The sequence below is a fragment of the Galleria mellonella genome, unplaced genomic scaffold (genome assembly GCF_026898425.1).
Source record: "Galleria mellonella isolate WM207_F2 unplaced genomic scaffold, CSIRO_AGI_GalMel_v1 utg33, whole genome shotgun sequence".
Classification (NCBI taxonomy): domain Eukaryota; kingdom Metazoa; phylum Arthropoda; class Insecta; order Lepidoptera; family Pyralidae; genus Galleria; species Galleria mellonella.
In genome coordinates this window covers 8574014-8600078 of record NW_026442079.1, presented here as the reverse complement: position 1 = coordinate 8600078, position 26065 = coordinate 8574014, and the positions used below count along the sequence as shown (strand labels likewise).

Genomic DNA, 26065 nt, shown 5'->3' with positions numbered 1-26065 from the left:
CATTAAAAATAATGCATTCAAGGGCAATGGCAAAATCAATTAATAGAAGACGACTTGAAGATTGTTTAGGTATTCTGAAGGTGATTATTGAGAGAGAGAGCTTTGTTTTTCTTTGTCAAGTTTGTATTAAAAACAATCGTGTGCAGAATCTCTTCACTTAATATTGCACTACAAAACAAGTAGGTATATTCGCAAACTAAATCCGTCCCACTTGATAAAAATAAGAAAATGTCGTAGCAAATTAATTACAATTGTAGCGTTATGTTGTGGGCATATCTTTCAGTCACCACACGTTTGGCCAATTTCATACAGTCTTTAACATTTTAGAGAAAACGCACCTTAGAAATAATATGCCTATGCTCTATCTAATCATATGGTTACATTCGAGATAGAACACTTATTTACATAAATAAGTATACAATATCATCATATCATATCAGCTTTTAATTGTCCATTGCTGAACATAAGCCTTCGCCATAAGGGCACTTTTGCCAGTAGTTGCCCCGCTTAGCAGTGAGGCGGGTTCTCAACCGCAATTAGGTTTTTAGAGGTCTTTTGGAGGGAAGCTACTGCCCATCCTATCGCTCTCCCGTAGTCGTCACTTACGACGCTCACGGGAAAGGAAGGGGTGGTCTATCCTATGCCGAGATCACACGGCAATATAGTAATAGTATAGTGAGTACACAATGTAGGTACCTATAAATAGGTAACTGCTATTATCTGTATTGTTGTAGCAATTACTAGAAAAGTAAGATTGTTTGAACAGTGCAGTAGATATATAATAACTTCTATACCACATTATAAGCAAAATTGATCATTTAGTATCATAGGAAAGACTATGTGGTATCTGTTCATGGGTGTATCTATTCGAATTCGACTGTTTAGAAACAGCGTCAACCGAAAGCGACAGACAATACAATTTTTAAACAATACCGTTAGAATTTCCAAAAAAGCTATTTAATAAGCGAATCACGAGCGCTACGGCGACGTCACAACAGGATTTACACTATTTCGACGGCCGAAGATCGCAATGTGGTCGTGCGGCGACGCGGCGCGTGCGGCATACCGAATTTAAATCAGGCTGGTGCTGAGGCGCGGCGGGCTGCAAGCGTCAGGCCAGGCCTCTAGAGCAGTGGCGCCTGCAGTGGTCGCAGATCAACCGTGGCCTCCGACCGCTGTGGACCTGCTCAGTAGCGCGCCGTGGAGAAAGGACCAGTGCTTGTTGCGACACCACCTCAGAACGAACATGAAGATCTTACCCTTGTGAGTAACTTCTATGTGTTTTTCATATCTCGTATATTCAATATAGATAAATATATATTTTAGTAATTAACTAGATATGGGTACGCTTTTCCATTGTCTAGGACTTAAAGCTTTAATTGCTGTGCGACTGTATTTGCGATGTGCCATGACAGATGAATATATATAAGAATGATCTTAAAACTGTTTTTTTTTATTTATTTATATTTAGATAATTTTCTTACTGTTTTTTTTTCTAATGAATTTATTAAAAAAAAAAAAACTAATTTATATTTTAGTTTGAAAAATGAACAATCTATTCATCTGTTATTTCCTGATCAGGTATTTCGCCAGGCGATTAAAAAAATATACTTCACGTAATTATTTTTTTATTTAACAATTAGGTTGATGTAACTTAAGATATGGCGATAAACGTAAACAGTTAATTTTCGGTTTAACAAGGTATTCAGCATGGAATAAATACGCATTGTAACCGTGTAAGTGAATTAAATGTTCCACGTACGTCGAATACCAACATAGCAATGCGTATAAAAAGTGTTTTGCCTTTCTAATGTCATTCTTAGCACCAAGGGTGTTGCAGGAATGGCACACTACATATTAAATATAAATATTACCTGTCGCCTACGACTAGGTCAATTATTTATTAATATTAAATCCGACTTCCATTGCTAAGGTAGATAAATTCTATAGAAATAAAGTAACGGTGTCGTGCACTTAGACATTTTGCATATCACAGCCGCACATTTACTTGACAAGGCAATCAATTTATATATTATTTATTACTATATAAAATTTCATAATTCTTACATTAAAATACCTTATTATAGAAACTATGCTCTGACCTAATAAACCAATTAATTTTAAAATTAATTGAGCGAGACTTAGAACCGGTTCTTTAAATTGGTCTGTCCCATGTTGAAAGTTAGGCTCGCGACCTATGATTAGGCAAGCAACGTAATGTTATGTAGGATGGATAGTTATAGCTTCACCCGAGAGGAAAGCCTGGGCGCTGCATTAGTCATGGCAGCAGAGTGTAGACTGGGTATTATGTAAAAGTTCTTCCTTAGCTCAAATATAAACTAATATAATAATATTACTAAAGAAAGTAATAAAATGCTACTATAGTGTTTAAATACATAATTATAAATTTGAAATTGCAAAGTTACATATTTGTAGTAATTATTTTAAACATATATTATTTCTTTTGTCTAATATATACCCAGTAATAAAAAGACAATGAAAATCGGACAACTTCTTAAACTGACCCGATCGAGAACGAGTGGAAATTGGAACACCATTTAATTAATTTAATTAATTCTTTATCATGCAACAATTGAATATCTAATAAATTCAGTAAATTATCGTTCATGTAATAATTGAAGATGCATGTCTTTTATATTAGCGTGGTACAGCTACGCCCTATACTCCATGTTGCAGCACCCACAAGACATTTGTTATGAAAGTTGCATAGTTATAACAATAGACATTTTATTACTAAACAGCTGTGCTTTAAACTGTATAGTAATATTAAGTCGAGTTAAAGTTCATTGTTGTGGGTGCATACTTCGTATAGAACCTCACGATTAGACATTTTATTTTACAAGCTCTCGCCCGCGACTTTCGTCGTTTCAATTTTTTTATCTTCTTTCCGCCTATATCGAGAATAAAACTGTTTACCTATAAATTGTAATCTTAGATTATATAAATAGAGTGTCACCATACAAATGCTTCGAAAAAAACGGGTCAACATTTTCATACAATTTTGCGTGATAAATAGTTATGAGTATTTCCTTCATAACTTCTATATTTATTGTTTTATAATTTTTTCAACTTTTTAATGCGTAAGTTTTTTTTATTTATTAAATAATTAAATATGGATACGTCAGAATACATTATGTGCATAAGTATATTGAACACTGACAAAGCGACGAGTCGGCTAATTTGACAATTAATTAGCAATTGACAATAAAAAGTTACCCCTCTTTGAGGCTCCATCTACTCCGTATTTGATACTCTATCTATAAAATTTAAGATTGTAGTCATTAATTCTTATATAAATGCAATATAAGAATTAATGACTATGTAATTTTTTTTTTAAATACAAGTATTGACATATGTGTCATATAGAAATAATATTTATAATTTCCTCGATAATTGACAGGCTAAAAAATCTCTATTAGAGAAAAACTAGACAAAATTTGTCTATTAGGGCATCTCAGCCGCACACCTATTTTTGCCATTAAGCACCTATACGCATTTGCTCGCCGTGTTTCGGTTTGAAGAGTGAGATATAATAGTATACAATAGGTACTGAAACATAACAGCAGAGTCCTCAGAAGTAATAGCGCATGAGTGGTTACCACCAGGGGTGTTATAGTGTTTTTTTTTTGCGAATTTCAAGGTGCTGTTAATATCTATATGTGACTGTTATTATTTTAAACAGTCGGGACGTCAGTTTGTTTTTTTTTAATGGATGACACTGGAATGGTATACTATAATATATGGCTGGTATAAAAATACACCAGGAATTTAACACAATGGTTTCCAAGGGTGACCAAGTGAAAGTCGTCCTGACGGGATATATTAGCAATATTGCTAGCAATGTGACTGGTAATCCGCATTAGCTTGGTTGTCATTAAAAATTGCTTAAAAAATCAAACAAAGAACTGCTCGTTGACATAAAAAATATTTAGGTATCATAAACTCTTTCTGCTCTCTGTACTAGGTAATATGTAAGGTTTATAACATTGGACGGTGGTCGATGACCTACACTGATCTTTTGTTATAAGTACGACTTTTTTATTGTAACCTACAAGAATATATACGTATACAAACTTACAGTATATAGATTTTTATTTAGCCTATTTTCTTGTAAATGTATAGAATATACCTCATTGTATCTCTTATAACCTTTTTTCTTAATTCACGGTCTAACGAGTATATTACTATTATTTCGTAAGAAATATGTGAATATATATGTAATGAAAATATTTTCTTTTTTATTTATGTGTTTATTTATGTTTGTAGATAGATAACTAATTATACAAATAATTATATATATTCAAAATTTATATTAGACTAGCGGCCCGGTACGTGCTTCGCTACGTATAAAGTGAAATAATAAAAAAAAATTAACATCAAATTCATTTATTAAAACAAAAAAAAATTATTAATTGCTAGCTATTTGTGAATGACCGCATGAATGACATAACAACATGTTTGAACTGTCAACACTGAAAAAAGTTTCAATTTGACAGCACAATTCCCATCTTAAAAAGTTTTAAATTGACGCAATAATCCCTATAAACAAAATGATCCGCCATTTATTGAATTCATTTGTTACAAAAAATGTGATAAATGAAGAACCACTCGACCGATTTTGTGCATACTTCACATAAACCATCTAAAAAATAGTTCGAACAAAGCCTAAACATTTGGTTAGGATAGGTGAGCCCGTGCTTGAGTTATAAAATTACAACGAAAAGTGGCATTAATTTTTATATATATAGATAAATTTTGATTAAACATTGTGATAATAACTTATTACATGTTAATATTGTCTGATGGAATGAATACTGTCAAAAAATGTTTCATACTCATTCTATAATATAATATACCATATCAACCATTGACTATCCACTGCTGAACGTATGTTTACCAAAACCTCGTCAATAGAGTAAAGGTTTTATCAGTATTTGCCACGCTTAGCAGGCGAGCTTAGCCAGCAACCACAATTAGGTTTTGAAGACGTTTCAAAAGGAATGCTGCTGTCCATCCCTCGACCGTTAAGTTCGCTTCTTACGACACCTATGGTAAATGAAGGGGTGGCCCGTTCTATGCCGGGACCATAAGGCGACTATTGTCTATATGTAAAATATACAAACTCGGTTATTTTTCAAGCTACAAACATTTTCAGATTTTCTTTGAATGTGTTACAGTTTTGAAGATTTTAAAAGAAAATTGATTTTATGAAATACTAGTTTTAGCCGCGATTTTGTCCGCGTGATCAGTGTATGTTATGTTGATTGAGATAAAAGTAATGGGCTACTTTTATCTCAATCGACTTCATCAAAGTCATTAAGACGCTATTATATTATTATAGACGCTTAAGTTATCAAACAAATAAACTCATTTTCACATTATTGCGGGTATTTGCATGTAAATTAAGATAAAAATACTCAGTGGACGTACCAAGTAGGTATGTATAAAGTAAATGCACATCTAAACACCTAAACATTTAAAAGTCTTTACAACCTTCCACATTTATAATATTAGTAGGATCATCATAGATCATAGCCCTGTTAAACTGTTGCAATGAAGATGTTTCTTAACATTTAGCGAATACATTAATATTTTATTATATATATATTTCTTAATACATTGTCTGTGCCCTTAACTTGTTTATATTTCATAGAACTGAAGACAAGATATGGCCTTGCAATGACGTCACATGCATTAATAAAATTGTCACAGTTAGATTATAAATTCACTTAGTATTATTAGTATTCACTTGGAACATTATTATTATAATACATTTTAATGATTGCTCTGAATTCGTATTCTGTAATAAACGATGCCATAACATAATCAGTTTTGATTTAAATTTTCATCAATGTCAGTTCAGCAATTAATTTGCTTAAATGTAGTTTGCGAACCTACAGAGATATTTAATATATTAAATTGTCTATTAAGATTTATTCAAGAATCCAAGTATTACAGACAATTTTTATTTTTATAGTTATTTAATTTTTAACTAGCTGACCCCGTGAACTTCATACCGCCTAATGGTCGATTCTTTAATTTTTTACTTTTTTTAATACTTATTCTATTATTTGGGATGTCGGGTCAGCTAGTAAGGAAAAAAAGATAGTTAATAAGTCAACAATTACATAATGTCAAAAAATAAAAATTATAAAACACGCCGTGCACGTCACTCAATTATTTTGACTTCCCGGAACTTCTCCACTAACATTTTGACTTTATAGTATGGTATTAAAGTTCAAATTGACTTTTAAGTATACGAATCGTTTGTATGGAAGTATAGAAAAGTGTTGTTTTTAGATTTTTCAGGCAATTTTTTAAATTTTTCTCTCCGTAAGAACCATCCTCGTACTTCAAGAAATATTCTACAAAGAGCATTAGCGAAATCGGTTCAGTTGTTCTTGAAATTTGCGCTTAGCAACACATTCGGAGTTTTATTTTTATATTATAGATTTGTTTACAATCAATCAATAATTTACATAAACATAGGAAAAGCTTATATGTTTATTTTTGTAGAACGCTTGGATTTTGTTTTGCCATCATTAGATAAACATATATCATTAAATGCGGTAATAAAATAAATTTCTTCTAAACAAGTTTAAAAAGAGTAGTATCTCAATTTGCCGATGTACAACTGCGCGATATTTTCATTAATCTAAGTCGTTGTGAATGTACATTAAGCTCCCATTTTTACACTTAGCCTTGTATTTAAACTATCGTAAGTGTAATCTGAACCGATGTTGCTTATTCTTTTATGTTTGTATTTTCTATATTTTATTCTATTTTAATTAACCCCATACTAAATTTGCTGCACATTGCAAAGATTTCTGTTTTGATTCTCGGTCGAACTAATGTTGAAAACTTAAATAAATATAATACTTAAAAAAAAATATTATAACGCATTTATACCGGATTGCCTAGACCTCGATTTTTAATAAATTTATCATAATAGCAAAATATACATAATAAAATTACATAAATATATAAGAAGAAGGACACCAGACGGCGGCCAGTCTGCTATTAATAGTTTTTTTATTAATTGGCCTAGTATTGCATTAAAATTTAATCAGGAATTAATTATGTTGAGGATTAGTTATTTTTCAACTAGATTTATTTAAATCGTTGGTACGTTTATATATACATATATCTGTATATACATGCCTGTCTCCCATTAGGTTAGACAGAAACATGGAAATACGAAATGCTTCGATTCAATCAGATCTCTTTCGTTTTGTCCACGTTCATCAATCTTTTCATACGTACCCGATGGTTACGGGCACTTTTAATTTAGCTCTTCTGCAGCACGTCACCTATTTGATAGACGTATTAATCTGACTAGGTCAGCCTCTACTGACATCTCCATTCATTCGAGTTTAATAAATCTCTTTCGGCAATTCTTCTTTCATTCATCCTTTTCAAATATGTAATTGATTTTTAAACAAAATTGTAAGTAAGCATAATTCGCATTTAATGACTATCGCACGAGTCATACGTTTCTTTTTTGCCTTAGTGATACAAAATGAATTTATTGAAAATTTAAAAAAATCCACGATACAAACAAAGATATGAAAGGTAAAGGTCCCGATTACTATCTGTCTAACACTTATATTAGAAACATTCTAATGAATCCAAACAGGTTATATCTGCTGTAAGTTAAGTTAGGCATCCTCTTACAGACTCCTGCTACTTGACGCTGTAGTATCAGATCAAGGTTAACATATCATGGAAAAATAGCATAATCAAAGTAGCGGTACATCCCTCATTAGATTGAATGACGACCCTAAATGCATTCCAGGGAATCAATGGATATAGGTGACTTAGAACCAGTTCAGCAGTGGACAGATAATGTCTAATATGAAGATGACGATGAACAGTACACCCAATTTTAAATGAATCGGATTTGTGGAAGTTGGTAAAATACCTTCGCCTAGTAGAAAATGAGTTTATTTTAAAAATAAAAAACATAGCTAAAAACAATCTCAATCATACCAGTTTTTATTTTTTAATAAAAAAACTTGTAATCGTAATCGGTCCATCAGTTAGAGCTATGATTCTACGAGTATAGTCATATGTGTATCTGTGTAGATAGACATTTTAAGCTTATAACGCACTTCCTTTTTGCGTTGGGGGTTAAATATTTAACTACTGTAGATAAGTAGCTAGTTGTAAATTAAAGTCTTAGTGCTCTTTGGTTTTGCAATGTCTACAGACAACGAGTATTTATTCGTAACTAGTGATAATAAATGCAGTCAGCTATAGTTGTTGACCTCAATTAACAAAGATTTTAAATGTATTAAAATTCTGTGCAACGATTTTGTACTAACTGTTTACGCTATGTATATTTCATAATGCATAGATATTTCGTCTACAGATGTCTAATTATTACATTACTTTGTTTCAAGCAATAGATACTTACACTTAGGTGCATATTGGTTACAGAGACGTGCATCGTCTGTAGATGATATAAAATGGCAAATGCATGCTTTTGATTTAAAAAAAAGAAATATGAAATAAAATGTTAAGATTTATTTCATAATAATTATGAAAAACGTGAATAACATTATATGAAACCAATATATGTAGAAAAACGAAAAAAAATGTGTTTAATTGAAGTCTGAGTCTTAATCAAAATCGGTTTAAATTTTAATATTTTATATAAATAGATATTAAATGGTAATAGGGGATAAAATAAAGGGGTTAGTAGTAGTCAAATATGAGTGTTAGTGAGTAATTTGTGCTTAAATATACACAAATATTTTTTATACGAATAAATACGTGTCTCTTTTTAAAAGTAAAAATAAAGAAATAGAAATAACAATAAGAAGCACAATTGTATATTGTTTAAAAATTGTATTATCCAATTTTATCTTTGATATTAAAATTGTTATATATACCTACGTTATTATAATTAATATATATTTGTACAGGTCCTTTTTTATTACTACTTCTCAAGTTTCAATTTATCAAGTTGGAAACTCGTATAGAGTTTACCGAAATAGTAATTAATAAGCTACTTTGGTTAACATGGCTTTAAACAATACTTGTGAAGCCGAATAAGGCTTTGCCTCGTCTTTCCAACATTAATTGGCTTATTTCCAGTCTCGACAGTGATATGATAAAGCGGTAGCTCAAGTAGTAAGAGCACTGGTTCTATCATGGCTTAGAAGTTGTGGGATCAAAGAAGATGTGGGAAGAAAAATTCCGAAGCACCTGCTTCGAAAGTTTTCTATTTCTAATTTTTATCTGCGACATTGACCACGTAATCGGGATGTACCTATTAGTTGTTTGGGTTAAAAAGTTCCCAAATACAACGCATAAGTTAAGAGTCTAATAACTAAGTATACTACTATACTATATATAGTATAGAGTATATGTGTTAAAAAAGGATATAACCTACGCATGTACTAAATTTTATTTAAATCTGATCAGCCGTTTAAACATGATTGAACAACAAACATACACACATACAAACATCTTTACAAACTTTTACATTTACAATGTCAATGAAGATGATTATCATGTTATAATAACAAGCTTTTTAATTTTTTATACAATCTAGCCATGTTTAGAAGCATAAAAACGAGAGTTCTATAATACGAGAACAAACTTGATAAACGTACGATGAAATATGGACAGCGACTAATTATTTACAGTTAAAATTCACTGAAATTATATGATTGGCTTCACCAAAGTAACTTTGCTAAATATTGTATTAACTGTATATACGTAATTAATAAAATGTTTGGCAAAGATACGTGTTTTGCGTTTTGGACGCGCAGTATAAAGATTATTATTATGTTTAGACCGTTGTTACGCTTGAGTTTCTCTCTGATTTCTCAGGGTAACACCGATCTTGATAATATTTAATGATATGCTTTCTGTACATACAGTAATTTGTATGCGGTGCAAGTTCAGTGTGTATAAATAAGTATAATATATTTCGTGCTCGTTGCAATGTGAATAGTTATTTTATGTAGATTAGCGAAGGAACTCAACTGTTGTTTAGTCCATCTAAACAACGCGTACAGTTTGGGTTCTTTTAGAATTTACATTCTAGCACATTACGTTTTTCAAATATAATAAAATTGTAACTAGACCATGTTTGTACATATTTAAGAAAAATTAATATGAGGATTCTTAATAAGGGGTATAGAAGCTTAAAACAATAATTATTATAATTTGTTTCTGTGTGTACATTTGTTTCGGCATTACACAAATACTTCTTCACCGAATTGAATGCAGTTTTTATAATTATATTTTTGAAGGTCTAATTTAAAATCTTGTTTATGTTGTATCTTGATATACCATCTAAAAGTAGTCTATTTAATTGAATTTCCTGCTTCCAAAATCCATACGCAGTCGCGGAAAAAACTAGTTGTCAATAAAATACTTGCTTCGCTAAATAAGTCCTTGGAGGTTTCGATCCAGTAATGTCTTATTATAAAGTCGATATAACATGTAGATGATGATTGTACCCTCAACATCGACCACAACAGGTTTTAGAGGTCACACAATTGAGAGGAAAATTTACATAAAATTATATCGAAATGAAAATTAAGTCACGAAAAAGCACGACTACTGATATTTTATAAATATCTTAGGTAAAAAAAAAACTTTATTATTTCTTCCAAATATTAAAGATTTGAATAGAACATGGATATCTAAACAGTTATTTAAAAAAAAAATGACAGTAAGTAAAATACTTTTTCTCATATTTCCGAGAGGTTACTCGATTGCACAAAGTTTAAATAATAAAATAATAATCTAATTCTTTTTCTGCTTATAATAATGATGACGGAATGGTATTAAGTATTAGTAAAGTATGTGTAGATACTCGAATACCAATTTTAGTTTACCAAACAATGACAACGGGTCACTTAATGGAAAGCGGTACCCGTCCTCTATAGATTTAAACAGCATCATGAAAGTAACAGTTTATAATACCCCTTATGCATTGCCATTCCTGAGAACTAAGGTGTTATGTCTCTGCATCCTCTTCAAACTGAAACACACCATGCAAAACACTGGGACAGAGATACTCAAGCAGACGACTTTCGTACAAAGTCCCAGTTAGTATCAATCAACATGCTAAAACGGATTTTAAATTTATCACTAACTGTCCTCATAAGGGAAAACATAATAATACTGGAATAATTACTGGAATACATAATATACTGGAATTTCGCTAATGATCAAATATATAACTGAAGCGTATCTTTCCACTCTTAACTAATGTTTATAATAGGAAAATAAAAAAATTGCGCTTAATACAAGGGTGGGTTGAAAAGTAGTATTTGACACGAATCCATTCAATTCTTCAAATCAAATAATTAATAAAATATTATTTAGTTCAGTTCAAACTAGTTGACTGTGCGAAGTTTGAAATATGTGTATTATATAATTACTTGTAATTTTATTACTATCTATATTTCGCAACTTCATCCGCGTGCATCAGTATATAAAGTATCCTATATGTTATGCATACATCAAATTTTATCAAAAGTTTTTACGTGAAAGATCCATTCATAGATTGTTACTAAGTCGCATTTATTATATTAATAGGACTTAGACATCAAACTATACAACGTCATTACCAAAAATGGAGCAACTTTGTCTCCACAACAATTTTTGTAAAAGGGTTATCAACAAAGGCCATTCATGATTATAATGGCCAATAGGGAATTCAACTCTGTCATATTCATCCGGATATAATATTCATCAGTATGAAAGGCGAACCCTTCGTTCTCCGGCCTTCGACGTCCACTACTGGTCAAATGATTGGAAAGGTAATTGATTTAAATATGCGAGAACACAGATTGAAAATATAGAAATAACCGAGATGTTTTGAGTCTTTTCATAAGAGACATATGTATAAATAGAACTTAATTCTAATTATAGTCACAGTACCCATGTAAATGCAAAATACAGTACAGTCATAAAAAATTGACGATTTAAAAGAGCTTGTAAACAAGTTTTCTATTCTTATAAAGATAAGGTGTTTCTTATGAATGAACTCAAAATCATAATGAACGAATTGGGTTCCCATAAGGTGTCAGGAAAGTGGGCTCCGCGGCTATTTTTAAACGAACAGAAACGAATGCGTTTGAATATTTCACTTGACTGTTTAGAGTTATTTGAAAGCAATCCAAAAAATTTTTAAATCCCTTTGTTGGAATGGATTATCTCAGATGTATCAACATCAATATAAATCAACAATCAAAATAGCGGAGAAGACTCAGTTCGCCGATTCCTAAAAAGGCTAAGCCGATTTTGATTGTATGTTCATCTGCTTTGACATCATTCGACTTCTTTCTGTTTCTTAATCTAAAAAAAACACTTAGGATGTTAGAAATGTTCAACAAACAAAGAAGTCAAAGTAGCAATATACACGTATTTTAACTCTAAGAAACAATTTTTTTAATTAAATGGTTTGAAAGGGAGGTGACAGTAGTGCATTGAACTTGATGATAATTGTGGAAAAATAAAAAATATATTGCTTTTATATATGTTTATTTTCTGAATTAAATCGAGTATTTTTCAATTCATTCTCCTGTCATTGTTTGTACAATAATCTACATGATGTCTGCAGCTGCCATTGCTAAATTTAATATACAATTGACGTCCAACATCGTATATTACAATGCTATTATGTAATGCATTAAATAAATTAGGAATTAATAATAATGTTTATAATAAATGTTTATAATAATTATTAATAATATCATTAATAATAAATATCAATCTATAAGTAATCAAGTTTTGAAGATAATAGTAGGCATGCATTATAGACAAAGACGTGACTAGATGGGGATGCGCTTTAACATACCTACCACTTACTCAACCGCTGCGGCGGCATTACAGCGAACAAAATGTCTGTAACATTTGGTAATAAAACACTATTGCCCAAGCAGACGATTGACATTTGCCTATAAGACTGAGGACTAACAAAACTCAACGTTTCATAGTTTCTTTATCGGTGACCTCTCATCTTGCATAATGATAAAAATGAATATATTTTAGTAAGCGTTCAATCGAGCCTACTTCTTATCACTTATAATTGTAAATATTACATAGGTATGTAGACTCTGTCGTTACTCAACCGGTTCATTGTTCTTTCTGTGGGAATGTCTACATAGGAAAGCTTCTCATGTAGGCATGTCTCAATTTATCGCATTCAAATCAGCATATCTCGTAACCAAATTGCTCTGTGATGGAATCAACATTGTTTTAGTTTAGATGTTCAAATTTTTTTTATTTAAATTGCAATCTTATTCAGATGACGTTTGGGAGTCGCGCGACAGTTCCAAAAGTGCACAGAGCTAGTTTGATGGTAGCGGTGGCACTGCCGCATTGCACCGCGAGGTCAGCCCACTTTTTGCCACTTCTGGTTTCTGCCCGACTGACCTTGCCATGATTTGAGGTTACAATTACACATTCAATGCGCCCACTAGTACGACACGCTACATATTATCGCATATATAGAAAGCTGCGCTTTTCCGACGTGACTTGACGCACAATTTATTATTTCTACTTTTATATTTATCGTTTGTGAAAGAAACAAATAGGGTCGTCAACTTTTTTTATGTGCTTCTTATATCAACATAGGTTACATTGAACTTCATAATTATCTACATAAACAAACAAATAACTCCAAATAAGTAGGTGCAATTACAATTTGTATTCAATTAATAGAAATTCAGTTATTTGAAACTAATTATCAAGAAAATAACTATAGAGAGATTGAGATTGCTGAAATTAGGTGATGGTTTGATTTGAGCTTGTTTTGGTGTCAGTAATGATTAACTATTTGTTTTGTAAATTTCAAAGAGGACTAGTAAATTAGAATACATTTGATATATGAGTATAATATAGGCATTATTATGCTCACCCTAGAAATATCATTGTTTGGATTTTAGCCAAAGTTACTAACAATATCTCACCGATAAAACCATTAAAAATAGACATGCATAAATCACTACTGTGCACTGGCTAGTCAGCTACATGACTTGAAGCCAGATAACTTGGATTGAATAGGTAATATGAGATCATCGTATGCATATGATAAACCACTAAGATGGTTTATTAAATGCAACATACAAATGAGTTAACGGATATTATTTGATTATTGAAGATATGAAAGTATTGCATTTATGTTTATGCACATAAATAAAATGAAATCCAAAACTATATTATTGTTTATAGTTGTTTAAAATTTTGTATACAGTTTGTGATGTTCTCAAGTTGTATTTTTTTTTTTAAATCTTCGTTATTAACTATAAGCTGATTTGAAAATGTCTAATTTTTACTGTAAAGATATACTTACAGACTGGTCATGGGACCAGTCTGTAAGTATGGTATTTCTATGGAGAAATGTTATCAAAATCAGATCAAAAGTTTAGTTTTTAAATCAAAATATCTTGTTTTGCTACAATTGCAGCCAGTTTTTTTGTGGGACGTAATCATAATTATTATTCCGATAAAATAAAATAGACTCAGCATATAACAAGAGGCCCTACCCATCGAACGTACTTGATTAACACGAATCTATACCGAAGTTAAACGTATGTATGTTCACCTACGTATTTAAAAGTGGGACAGCATGCAATTATATTAACGTACAATGTGATAGATGTATGAGAATATAAATTCTTTGCGCATCACATTGTTATATAATACTATAGTAATAAATGGTACCGCAATAGCAATATATGTACTTGAGTAATTATAATGTACCTTCTAAATCGTGATTGTGCATAATGTCATATTGCAAATGTACTATTATATCTGTAAGTCACATCATCGCAAATTATATAAAATAGAGAAAGCAAAGGGAAACGTTTAGCTTCCGAAGCGGATACGGAACTGTCGTTGTCAGAGGAACGGACACTTGACCATGTATACCGCCTGCACTGTATGTAACTAGGCGGTGACATTTCAGGGTCGCTTGATCTCAGCCGTGTCACTCTCTCGCGTGTTCAAAATGCAACGACATAATATGACATTCTGTTAATATGCATTTTTAGAACAAAATCCATCCTTACTATATACTAAATGTTCTCACAATGTTTAAGTAACACGTTTTCTTTAACCTATATCAACCCATATGACATGGTTTTGATGATGTTAGAATATAATATATCACAAGACTTTTCTATCGTTAAAGTGTCACAACTCTTAGACTATTCCAATTCGTGTTTCTACCGTGAAACTGTTGTGTTTGCATGTCTGTGTTTCGGTTTGAAGGGTGGACTACGGTAGTGAATTTACAGGGTACAAAGGCATAACACCTTAGTTCTCAGGTATGGCAACGCATGGGCAAAACAGAGTATACTCTATCCATGATACTGTTCATGTCTATAGACAGCAGTTACTACTTTCCATCAGGTGAGCCGTCAGCTTGTTTGCTATTCTAAGTTGAATAAAAAACTATGAGAAAAAGCACTATACAACAGAGCAAGAAAAAAAAAATACTCGAGAAAAAAACTATTAAAGTTTATATTTTTCTTGATTTATCATTGATTACCTATTAACTATATTTATATACGGGTAATTTTAGAGACTTGAAACTTGAATAATTTCTTTTTACAACTAAGACATCCACGAAGATATGTTTTCATTGGCATTATCACGTACATGTATGTGTTCAGAGGCACATTAAAAAGCTAATTACATATCTCTGAGTTCCATTTAAAGCATGTTGAAATTCTTAATATACAAAAATTGCATATCACGAAGCTCGTTCACGTTAATCTCCGAAAAAAGACGATAGATTTTAATGAAATTTTATAGATATGTATTGCTTGCACTTATCTCGTAAGACTGTTTTGTCCAGATAGGAAAAATGGAGGTATTACTATTCATTCATTATATAAAAGATTGATGAAATGCGCAATAGAAGATGTGAAAGTTTGTGGTGCTCCATGTTGAGGATGTGACATGATTGAATAAACAGCAGAATGGAAAGTGAAATAAATAAATGATGTGAATAAGTGAAATGATATAAACTATATATTCAAATAATGGAAAAAATGTACGGAGTTGAAATTTAATAATAAAAGTATTACCCTAAGCATGTATACATATAACTACATATATATTACATAAGGTAAAACCTGTACCGGCATTGTTATAATAAAGAAGTAAATAAATAATATAATAACTAAATCAGGTATAATTTTTACCTTTAGTTATTCTAAAAATAAGGATTTTACCTGTTTTAGATTTTATATTATCTTTACCTTATACTAATAATATTTTTATTTACTAATTACAATTATATATTTTAATTGTGCGAGCGAAAACAATAATTGATTACTTGCATCTTGTGGCGCGTGACTGGAATATGTTCACCAACTACGTTAAAAAGTAGCCTATATCCTTTTCCATCCCATATATTACATGAATACCAAACATAATAATTGTTTAAGACATTACAGCACTAAGAGGTAACAAATAAACTCACTTTTACATTTATAATATTAGTAAGGATTTTAATCCGGCATTATTATACACGGTAGACTTGTTTTGTAGGTATACATCTCAGAAATAGATTGATGTTTGACCTTTTCTTAATGAGATTCAAATATTTTATAAGTAAAACCATAGTTACCGTGGAATCATCTCGATGTTTATGTGCCTATAATGTATTTATTTTTTGAAAATTTCCTTTCCTTAGGGAAAAAACTGGTATAAGACTATTACGGGAGTAAACTCTATTGATTGTAAAAGAATAATTATAAAGACGAACTGATAATTTTCTCCTTTTTATGGACATACTAACTACGGATAGAACTAAACGTCATATAATTAAACGTCTTTGATATAAAATACAAACAAAAATTTAAAAAGAATATTTATAAAATTATTAATTAATTTGTACATTTTGTTTATTGGGTCACTGTAAATTATAAATTGCTTAACTAAAAAACTAAACTAAAAAATAACTAATTTACATTTCAAATTAACATTTTTAGGGTTCTGTATGGGCTCTTACCAAACGAGTATTATTTGTAATAGAAGACTAAAATTTTATGTATAAAAAGCAAACAAATGGCGAGGATTTTATAGAGGGGCTTTATAAAATCCTCGCCATTTGTTTGCTTACAATTTTCAAAGGTTTTCAACTTCTAATAGATTGTACTTTTCTTGGTTTATCTACGTAGTTTATGTTAATATTACAGGAAAAATGGAATTTCATAACTTCAACTAGTACAGTTTTTTTTAAGTAATTCAACAACCTCCACCAATAAATTGTAGTTATGCGGTAAAGTTTTTATTCGTATTATTATATTATTTCATAGTAAATTTTAATACTATAGAATAGATTGATACAATTATCATTGTCGCCCACGTAAATTCGCTCTAGAGAGGCAATATGACAATTGGTTGAACTTGTTGAGTCCTTAAGCCATTAAGAAGTAATAAACTTATTTAAAAATGTTAATAAAGATTATATAGGATAGGAGGGATTCCTCAATTCTCCAATTCGACTTCACCATTTTTTTGCCCGAGTCATATAAAATGTTACATTCAAACACGTCATCTTTAAGATACTGCTATGTTGTGCATTTTTTTTAAAACCACATCGTCTAACATAACCCGTTCGTCTTATATAATATGTTGGAATAGCATCTTGTTTCTGTGTTAGTTAAATTTAGATATTTCTTATAATTTTGCAAATTAATATCTAGGATATAGTGAACAGATACATAAATGAATTTTATAATTCGTGTCGAATTGTTAATGAATATATAATCAATATTATTAATGAATAATATTTGAATAATATTGTATTATAATAACCTACAATACCATGTAGAAAAGGAATTGGTAGCAATAAGGTCTAGCGGCCCCATTGCTAGTAATATACCCTATCAGGTGGAGCTCCACGCGGTATCCCCTGGAAACCATTTTGGTTAATTCTTTATGAAGTCAACTGACCTGATTTCATCCTCACTTATTTGTCTCTGGCGCACTGGTGACCTGCCAGCATATAACGATAGCGCAGCCAGGGTTACTATTTCATTATTACCCATTAAAAAAAACTACAATATCGTTGCCAATCAGAAGCCGACAAAATGTCGGCCCGTGGAGGACAGAAGTCAAAGATCTAGAGCCAGTGGTTCATTCCGATCTTTCAGCGAAACAACTGATCTTCCATTCAGCAGTAGTATCTAGAAATATTTTGACAATTAGGTGAGGCAGATCTGCATAATGTGGCATTTTCCTTAGAAGTTAGGGCTGCAAACAATTTATTTTGATCACTTCGCTCTTGAGTTGTTTTGTATCACCTTCGATAATATTTTAATCAACTTATTGGTAGCGCATTGTGCACTATTGTAGGGCAAAGACTAACTACATTTATTAAAACATACCTATGAATTTTATTGAAAATGATCGTATTTGAGAGTTTACTGCATATAATATAGTCGGCCACAACATCTATTATATTACCATCATCATATCAGCCGTTAATTCTCCACTGCTGAACATAAGTCTCCTTCATAAACGGGGATTTTGCCAGTAGCTGCCACGCTTGGTAGGTGGATTGGCAACCGTAGTTAGGCTTTTAAAGATGGTTTAAGAAGGATACCGCTGTTCATCCTTCGCAGGGCCGTGCCTGACGGGCGTTCATTGCGTGCACCGCACGCAGGCGGCCGAAATTAAGAGGCGGCCAAATCGTTACAAGTTGTTTACTGGGCCGATTTCGGTTAACCAAAAACTGATTTTTTTTCCCGGTTTGATGCCCTGTGTATAATAATAAACATTAAAAATTAAAGTAGTTTTTTTTAATGTTATCCTGGGGGCGGCCATACAGACTGGCACGCAGGCGGCCATATACCCAGGCACGGCCCTGATCCTTCGACCATAAGTTTCCTTAATCGCCTCTTACAACATCTATGGGAAAGGAAGGGGAAGAAATATTCTATGCAGGGACAACGCAACATAGAATAGGCCACCTCTTCGCGGCGCGACTTGTATGATATTTACGGAAAATTTTAAGATTATAATTTTAATTACAGGATAGTGCTGTTGGCATGTGTGGCGTGGGTGAATGCACGGCCACAAGAGGAGGGCGAAGCTCGGGCCGCTCCATCCAGAGGTCTGCTCAAACGTGGTCTAGCGAAAGGGAAACAAACTACAACGACAACCACACAAGCTCCACAGGTAAACTGACAATACGAATATAAACCAATAAGCATATTGTGAGCCCGTGCTCCGTATTATGAGCTATCAAATGTAAAAAGGTTTTTCAAAATTAGTAGTTCGAGATATTAGAACGCTTAAACAAACTAAACTTTTTTGTTTTATTATATTAGCATAAATATAAAAATCCTGTGTTATGATGTTCGTTCACGCTATAATCTCCTAAGCATCATTAATGATTATCGATTTGAGGATGTAATCTAAATCATTTTAAAATGCATACTTACTAAATATAACATACTAAAATTCGATGTCGCTAAGCATTATCACGTTACAATTTGGATATCGGATAACCGGTCAGAAGTACCTACCAACCTGCGGTTTCGCAAGTAGGTACCTTTAAATGTATCGGAAACTATAGATATAATGAATTTGTGTGACCTTCAACAGCCTTAGGCTTAGTTTATTAATGTCGAATAATAATTACATATTATTAAAATTGACTATCTAAGATCAAATTAGAAACATGAAAAACTTTTACTGCTTTATAATAAGAAACATCTAATAATAGTTTTTCAGATATCTATATAATAAAAAAGAGATCTGTGATAGACAAAAATAATGTATAATAATTATGACACTACTAGATGATATTCTACTAGTAAAATTAAATATTATTGTCAAAAAACACATAAATCGACAAATGATGAAAAATTTAAGTGTATTATTATTATTAACTTGATCTTGAACATGCTGCGATTAGGTATATTCAGCAATTAAAAATGTTTATTGTGTTTTGTCTCATGCTGGACAAAAATTTGCTGCATTAAAACAATATCCCAAGAATGCTAATAATTTTAACCTTACCAACCTTCAAAGTCTTCTGAAAATCGATGATGGTTTTAGACAAATTGAACGGAGGAGTGGCGGACGCTTGTTCATATCAAGGTGTCAGTTTAAGTTACTCAGCGATTTCTCACGCCGATATACAGTTGGAACAGCTTGCACTACGTAATGTTTCCTTTCTCAATTAAATTGAATTACACACTAACGACGTCAAATTAGGCATTAGAAACCTTTCGATAACAATTAAGAATGTTTCGCAGAAATATAATTACGTAAAACTTAAAACAAAATAGCCTTCGAATGGATTAGCAATTCATAATAACGTTTTGGAATTTAATGTAAAAAGGATATCGTTATATAATTATGACTACTGTAAAATAAATACGCTGTTGTTAAGCAATTTTAAAAGATTTTAAATTCTTATATAGATATAATGTTAAGAATATAATATCGTCAACAATATTGAATTGCTTTTAATGTCGAGGATTTACTTCTGTGTTTTTATATTCATTTTGTCATTATGAAGTAGTTATATTATTTTCCGGAGCAAAATTTGAAATTGATCCACATTTATATATTCATCGTATATAAATTGCTGTGTGCTTAGATGTACACGATATTTAAATTTTAAACACACCAGTGAAATTGATAGTCAACTCGCGTTCTTTTTTTAAATTAAACAACACGACAATGTTTTAACAAAAACATTGGATTAGCATAGGTATTATATTAAATTGCGAGTTTAACAAAAATTTACATTAAGAATGTTTGAAAAAGTAACAAATCAGAATAAACATTTGACATTGGTGTGAATGCATTCAATGCAAAAAGATGGTAGGTATATCGTATTCAAAAATCGAGTTTCGCAAATAAGCCGTGGTAGCATGGGTACATCTGGTTCAAGGCGGGTGGGACGAGCGGTTGAGCATCGGGTCACCTTCGCGCATGACCTTTGCAAGACCTTCCTTTCCTCTGAGGAATTTCTACCTGCACGCTTACCGATGTCACTGATCCGATCAAACTCAAACATTGAACCGGGCAAATTCTTAAAATTGACACGTAGAATTTTCCTGGGAAATATTATCAATATCTTAGGTCTACCTGTCGTTCGTGAAAAGTTTTAATTTTATAATAACTATATCTCAAATTAAACATTATATATATATATATATATATATATATATATATATATATATATATATATATATATATATATATATACAGCTTTTTACCTGCCATTGCTGAACAAAATTTTTAAGTTAAACCTTTACGAATACAAATTGAAATTGATCCCATTAAATCCCCTTATGTATTGAATATTTACTATATACAGACATCACTCAACTACAGTTTTATAATATTAGTAAGATAATATTAACTCATTGACTAGTACGGTTCACGTAACACTCGATTTCCGATACCTCATTCAACTAGCATATATTCTAATGCATTTGCTTTTCACATTGTATATTAGTGTAATTATACTTGTGAGGTAGTCAAATAACTTGTAAGTCATGACCACTATAGTGTTCAGAATGCTAACAACATAGTGGGCCGGGTCGTTGAGCTTCCTAAATTATTGTTCAGACGATGATAGCTGGCACATATGTCATATTCGTGATTGGGTGCTGTTTATAAGGATTGGTTTGCTACTACATAAAAAAAATACCTTATAAAATAATTCATAGATAAAATAATATAGCTTATTTTAGTTATTGTACCCATACAAATAAGAAATGATTTGGTAAATAAATAAAAAAAATAATTACTGGGTTTCTTTTGGGCTCTTCTTAGCAAATAACAACATTCCGAATCCCAAGATAGAATCATAAAGAAGTTTTAAGAGAGCTTGTAAACAACTTTATTTAACGATTATATCTCTTTTATTTTATTCATAACACGGATTTCACATAACATGCGTGTGTCCGCAGTGTTATGAATTAATTTTATTTACCATTATCGGAGTTTGTAGAAAATTTAATTTGACACACGCAGTTTTAGTATCTAACTCACACTATTACGATCTATTTTACTTTGAACTCTTTTATTTAGTTTCAAATCAGTCTTTGAATTATAAGAAATTGTTATTTTTTCTATGCGAATCTAAAACTATTATATAGCCGCTATGCTCAAAGTTTAGCTAAATGTAATCACAGTTAAATACCACTGTTGGCTTCTATATTATCTCATACATTGCTTAGATTGGATAAAGGACATCACTTCGAGAATTAAACATGTTCAAACTTTTTACGGTCAACCAATATTTAAAATACTACTATACTTGTTTCAGTATAGTCATTAAAATATATGTACATAATTATTTATAGGAGGAGGCAGAATATGATGAAGACTATCCAGCGGAGGGCGAGGAGCCTTCAACAGAGGCGCCACCATCGTCTACGGAAGGAAAGAAGTTAATCGGCGGTGGAGTACGGCCCTTCAGAAGCAACACTGACTTATTAGCGATTCTGAAAAGAAAGAGAGCTGAAGCAGCTGAAGGTAATGTCTTATATAATTACGAATACTAGTTGTTTTTTACGACTTCGTCCTTATGCATTGGTATATAAAGTAAAGTGCACTAATTAAGTGTATTAATTAGGATATAATCTATCTAAATGGTACATAGCAGTAATGTCTTCATTATGGATTTGCCTTGTTTTAATACTCAAAGCTATTCAAGTCAAGTCATTTACTGGGCTGCACATGTTGCACGTCTCTGGAATTCACTTGAAGATGGCACAATCATTAAAATCCTTTAATGCAATTATCATAAAATTATATTCTGTAACTCCTTTTTCATTGAGCCATTTGAATACATATATCTATGTATTTGTTATTTATATACGTATTTATGTGTGTAGGTTTATTATTATTTACATATGTAGGTGAACACAATTATGTTTTATTGTATATGATATATAGATATTATTGAGTTTATTTTTAGCTGTACGGTTTTTACCCTTGTACATTCTGGTGTTTTCTTTCATCTTCTGAAAGGTTGACTGTAAGAGATCAGATTATATGTCTGGGATAAGTCTGCCATTGTATAATAAATCTGTGTCTGTGTAATGTGCCCAATATAAATTATGTGTAATAAAGATTTTACAATACAATACAATATTATCTAATTTCATTCTGATGTATTCAATCCTTTAAACTAAATCATATATAATAAATATGCAAACTTTTAAATATCCAAACGTGTTTACAAACTTTCACATTCATAAAATTGGTAGAATTCCTGAATCTATTTGTTTGACATACTCGTAAGATTACTATATTCTACACCTATCTTTGCAGCTTAAAAAAGTCTAGTCTATATAAATAAAATCAATTGTCGAATGTATCATTATCGTAACTGCATCACTTCAGAAAGGATGCACTTACAAAAATAAGAGTGAGACAAAAGTAAAGGAAAAATTTGGTCTCATTTTCCATGTTGAAGACATCTGTGCGAAGCCGGGGCTCGTTAATAAAATCATATATATTCAACGAAATGCTTTTCTTTTCAGCCAAACTTCACGGACAATCGAGCTCTGCTGCCGCCTCGTCGCAGGACATTGTAACAGAAGCACCAGCAAAATCTAGCTACAGTAAGTTACATTCTTAATCCTAAAACAAACATAAAAAATAAATAGCTGTAATCTTTAAAATTCAAGCCATATGTTAATAAAATAATTATACTTATTTATTTATTTATTGGAAAATCATTTATTAATGTTTAAAATAGTACGAATGGTTCATCTATTACAACCATGTTATGGCTGATTTAAATAATTAATAATTATATTTAATGCTTACTGATTAAATTTCTGAATAGAAATGATATAGATAGCAAAAATAAAAATATTGCTACTCTGATGAATTCAAAATTGTTGTTCGTAAAAAAATATTCTTTTCGTTACCGTATTTTTTATTTTACGCAAGGTAAGAAGCGGTTCAACAATCAGCCGGCACGAGAGAGCAACAATGAGGAAGCGCCTGTTGCCACAAAACCCAGTAGAGGACGGTTTGGACGGCGTAAGTTATTTTTACTATATTTCACAGCAAACAATAACAATTTGAAACGAATGACCATTCAGTTTTTTAAACATTTTTTATACTACGAGAATGACAAACAAGCTCATGGGCCACCTAATAAAAAATGTATTATAAATTCAACAAAATATTTGTAATGACTTCAGTTATTAGATTAACTTTCTATTCGAAACATTTCAATAAAATTGTTTTACAACCAAATCTGTAAAAATATCAGACGTTTATTACAACAATATCATTGTGGAATATAAATATGCTCACGACTGTAATTCCTGGTGAGCCAGTCAAAAGTATTACTATTGCCATTTGGATTAATTCACATAAAAAAAAATCTGTTGCAGCATCATCAAGATCTGTGTCGGAGCCCGAGCAAGAAGAACAAAATGAAGCTGCCGCTCCCATCTCGAGAGGTGGCAGAACGTTCCCTAGGCGAGGCAGCAACTAACTTCATAGCCACGTCTTCTTAAATAAGCCCTCTTAAATACTCCTTTGGTATCATTCAATCGAGGATACAATACAATCTTCATACCATAACATAATTTTCTGGCGTCTAACGTTTCAACTATTTTTAATATAATAAATTCTCCAAATGTGATTTAAAAATGAATGAATTAATTATTTCTTAAAAAAAAGATGATAAATCTAGAATGTACAAAGATCAGAATTTTAACAACAACTGTCAGCATACAACTACAAACTTTCTACACACTCCCTTTAGCTACTTTTCGTCTACATTATATGAGCAAATGATATAATATAATTCTATAATGATTTGACGTACATATGTATGTAAGCAAAATTTTGCTCAACTAATACCAATGTTTGGATGGATTATAAATATTAATTAAAAATTCTTTTGAGCATAATAATGAAGCGAGTTTATCTAGTATAGATGGAAGAAATATATTTATATTCGAAGATATTAATTATATTAAATTTTACATTCTATAATAATAATATTAAAGTACAGTCTATGGAAACTCTACGTAAAAAAAAATATTGCCATATTGTATTTTTGCTTAGTGGTTTAAAATAAAATGATGTAGTAAATATTTGCAGCAGGATATTAAAAGTAGCTGACATTTAAATCTTGTTTGTTAAATATCAAATAAGTTTCACTATAGAACTAGTTTCTTATCTTGCATTTCGAGAAATAATCGTAGATTGTATAATAATTAACTATAATAGTAACCTGAAACGTTTACGCCAAAGACTTATGCTAAAAAGAATGGTACTTACTCCAAACTTTATCCTTACGGATATGAAGTAGGTACACTGCCATCGTATAATCTGATCTATAATCAGAGTAGCCTGTCTATAAATTAGAAAGAATTTATACTTACTACTTTTGTAAATTATAAGTATTTTTTATAAATAAATATTTTTATAATAAATTATTTTTTTTACTTAATTTATGCCTAAAATTTGAAAACCTAGATAGATATAACATTTGTTTATGATAATAAAAGATGTTTTCTGTTGAGCAATGGTTGACGTACCGTTCGTTTTATGAAAATATCCTTTTATTTTGAGGATCAGAATTGAATGATTATTATGTGTTATTTATTTATAATAATATATTTATTATTTATAATATATATATATTTAGGTTTTCACATTTTGAATGTTCCATATAACATTAAGAATTATTAATAATTGTGATTGCACCGTTGTGTTTCGGTGTGGAAGGCATTAAAATTACGGAGATTTAACACCATAGTCTTCAAGAATGATGAGTACCGTAGGTATCACTATGATGTCCACTTACCATCCGGTGAGCTATCAGCTTGTTTGCCATTCAAAGTATCATAAATAAAAATTATTTAAAAAATATTTAGTTAACAATATCGAAAATTAGAGTCGAATTCCTAGTGTGAGTTTAACACTAAACCCTTAGTAGGCTACTAAGAGTTAGGGTACGAATATTTGCGATTAAAATGAGATGGTGACACAAACCTATTACACCCAAAAAATTAGCTCTACAAGTTTGTAACAAGCTTAAAATTGTATTAGA

The 26065-nt window shown here is 31.1% G+C and overlaps 1 protein-coding gene across 1 annotated transcript; it reads left to right on the top strand.

Annotated features, from left to right (window-relative positions):
• The first annotated feature begins 1042 nt into the window (after positions 1–1042).
• LOC113519566 (uncharacterized) lies at positions 1043–24692 on the top strand. The gene is made up of 6 exons (XM_026904682.3): positions 1043–1263; positions 19044–19188; positions 22341–22512; positions 23526–23606; positions 23941–24033; positions 24393–24692. The coding sequence occupies exons 1-6, from the start codon at positions 1247–1249 to the stop codon at positions 24494–24496; spliced, it is 612 nt and encodes a 203-aa protein (XP_026760483.1). The 5' UTR covers positions 1043–1246; the 3' UTR covers positions 24497–24692.
• The last annotated feature ends 1373 nt before the right edge of the window (positions 24693–26065 follow it).

Bases quoted from the DNA above. Each gene is read 5' to 3' on its own strand.
- LOC113519566 (XM_026904682.3), top strand. The intron at 23,607-23,940 runs GTAAGTTACATT...ATTTTACGCAAG, and splicing joins ACCAGCAAAATCTAGCTACA to GTAAGAAGCGGTTCAACAAT. The intron at 24,034-24,392 runs GTAAGTTATTTT...AATCTGTTGCAG, and splicing joins TAGAGGACGGTTTGGACGGC to CATCATCAAGATCTGTGTCG.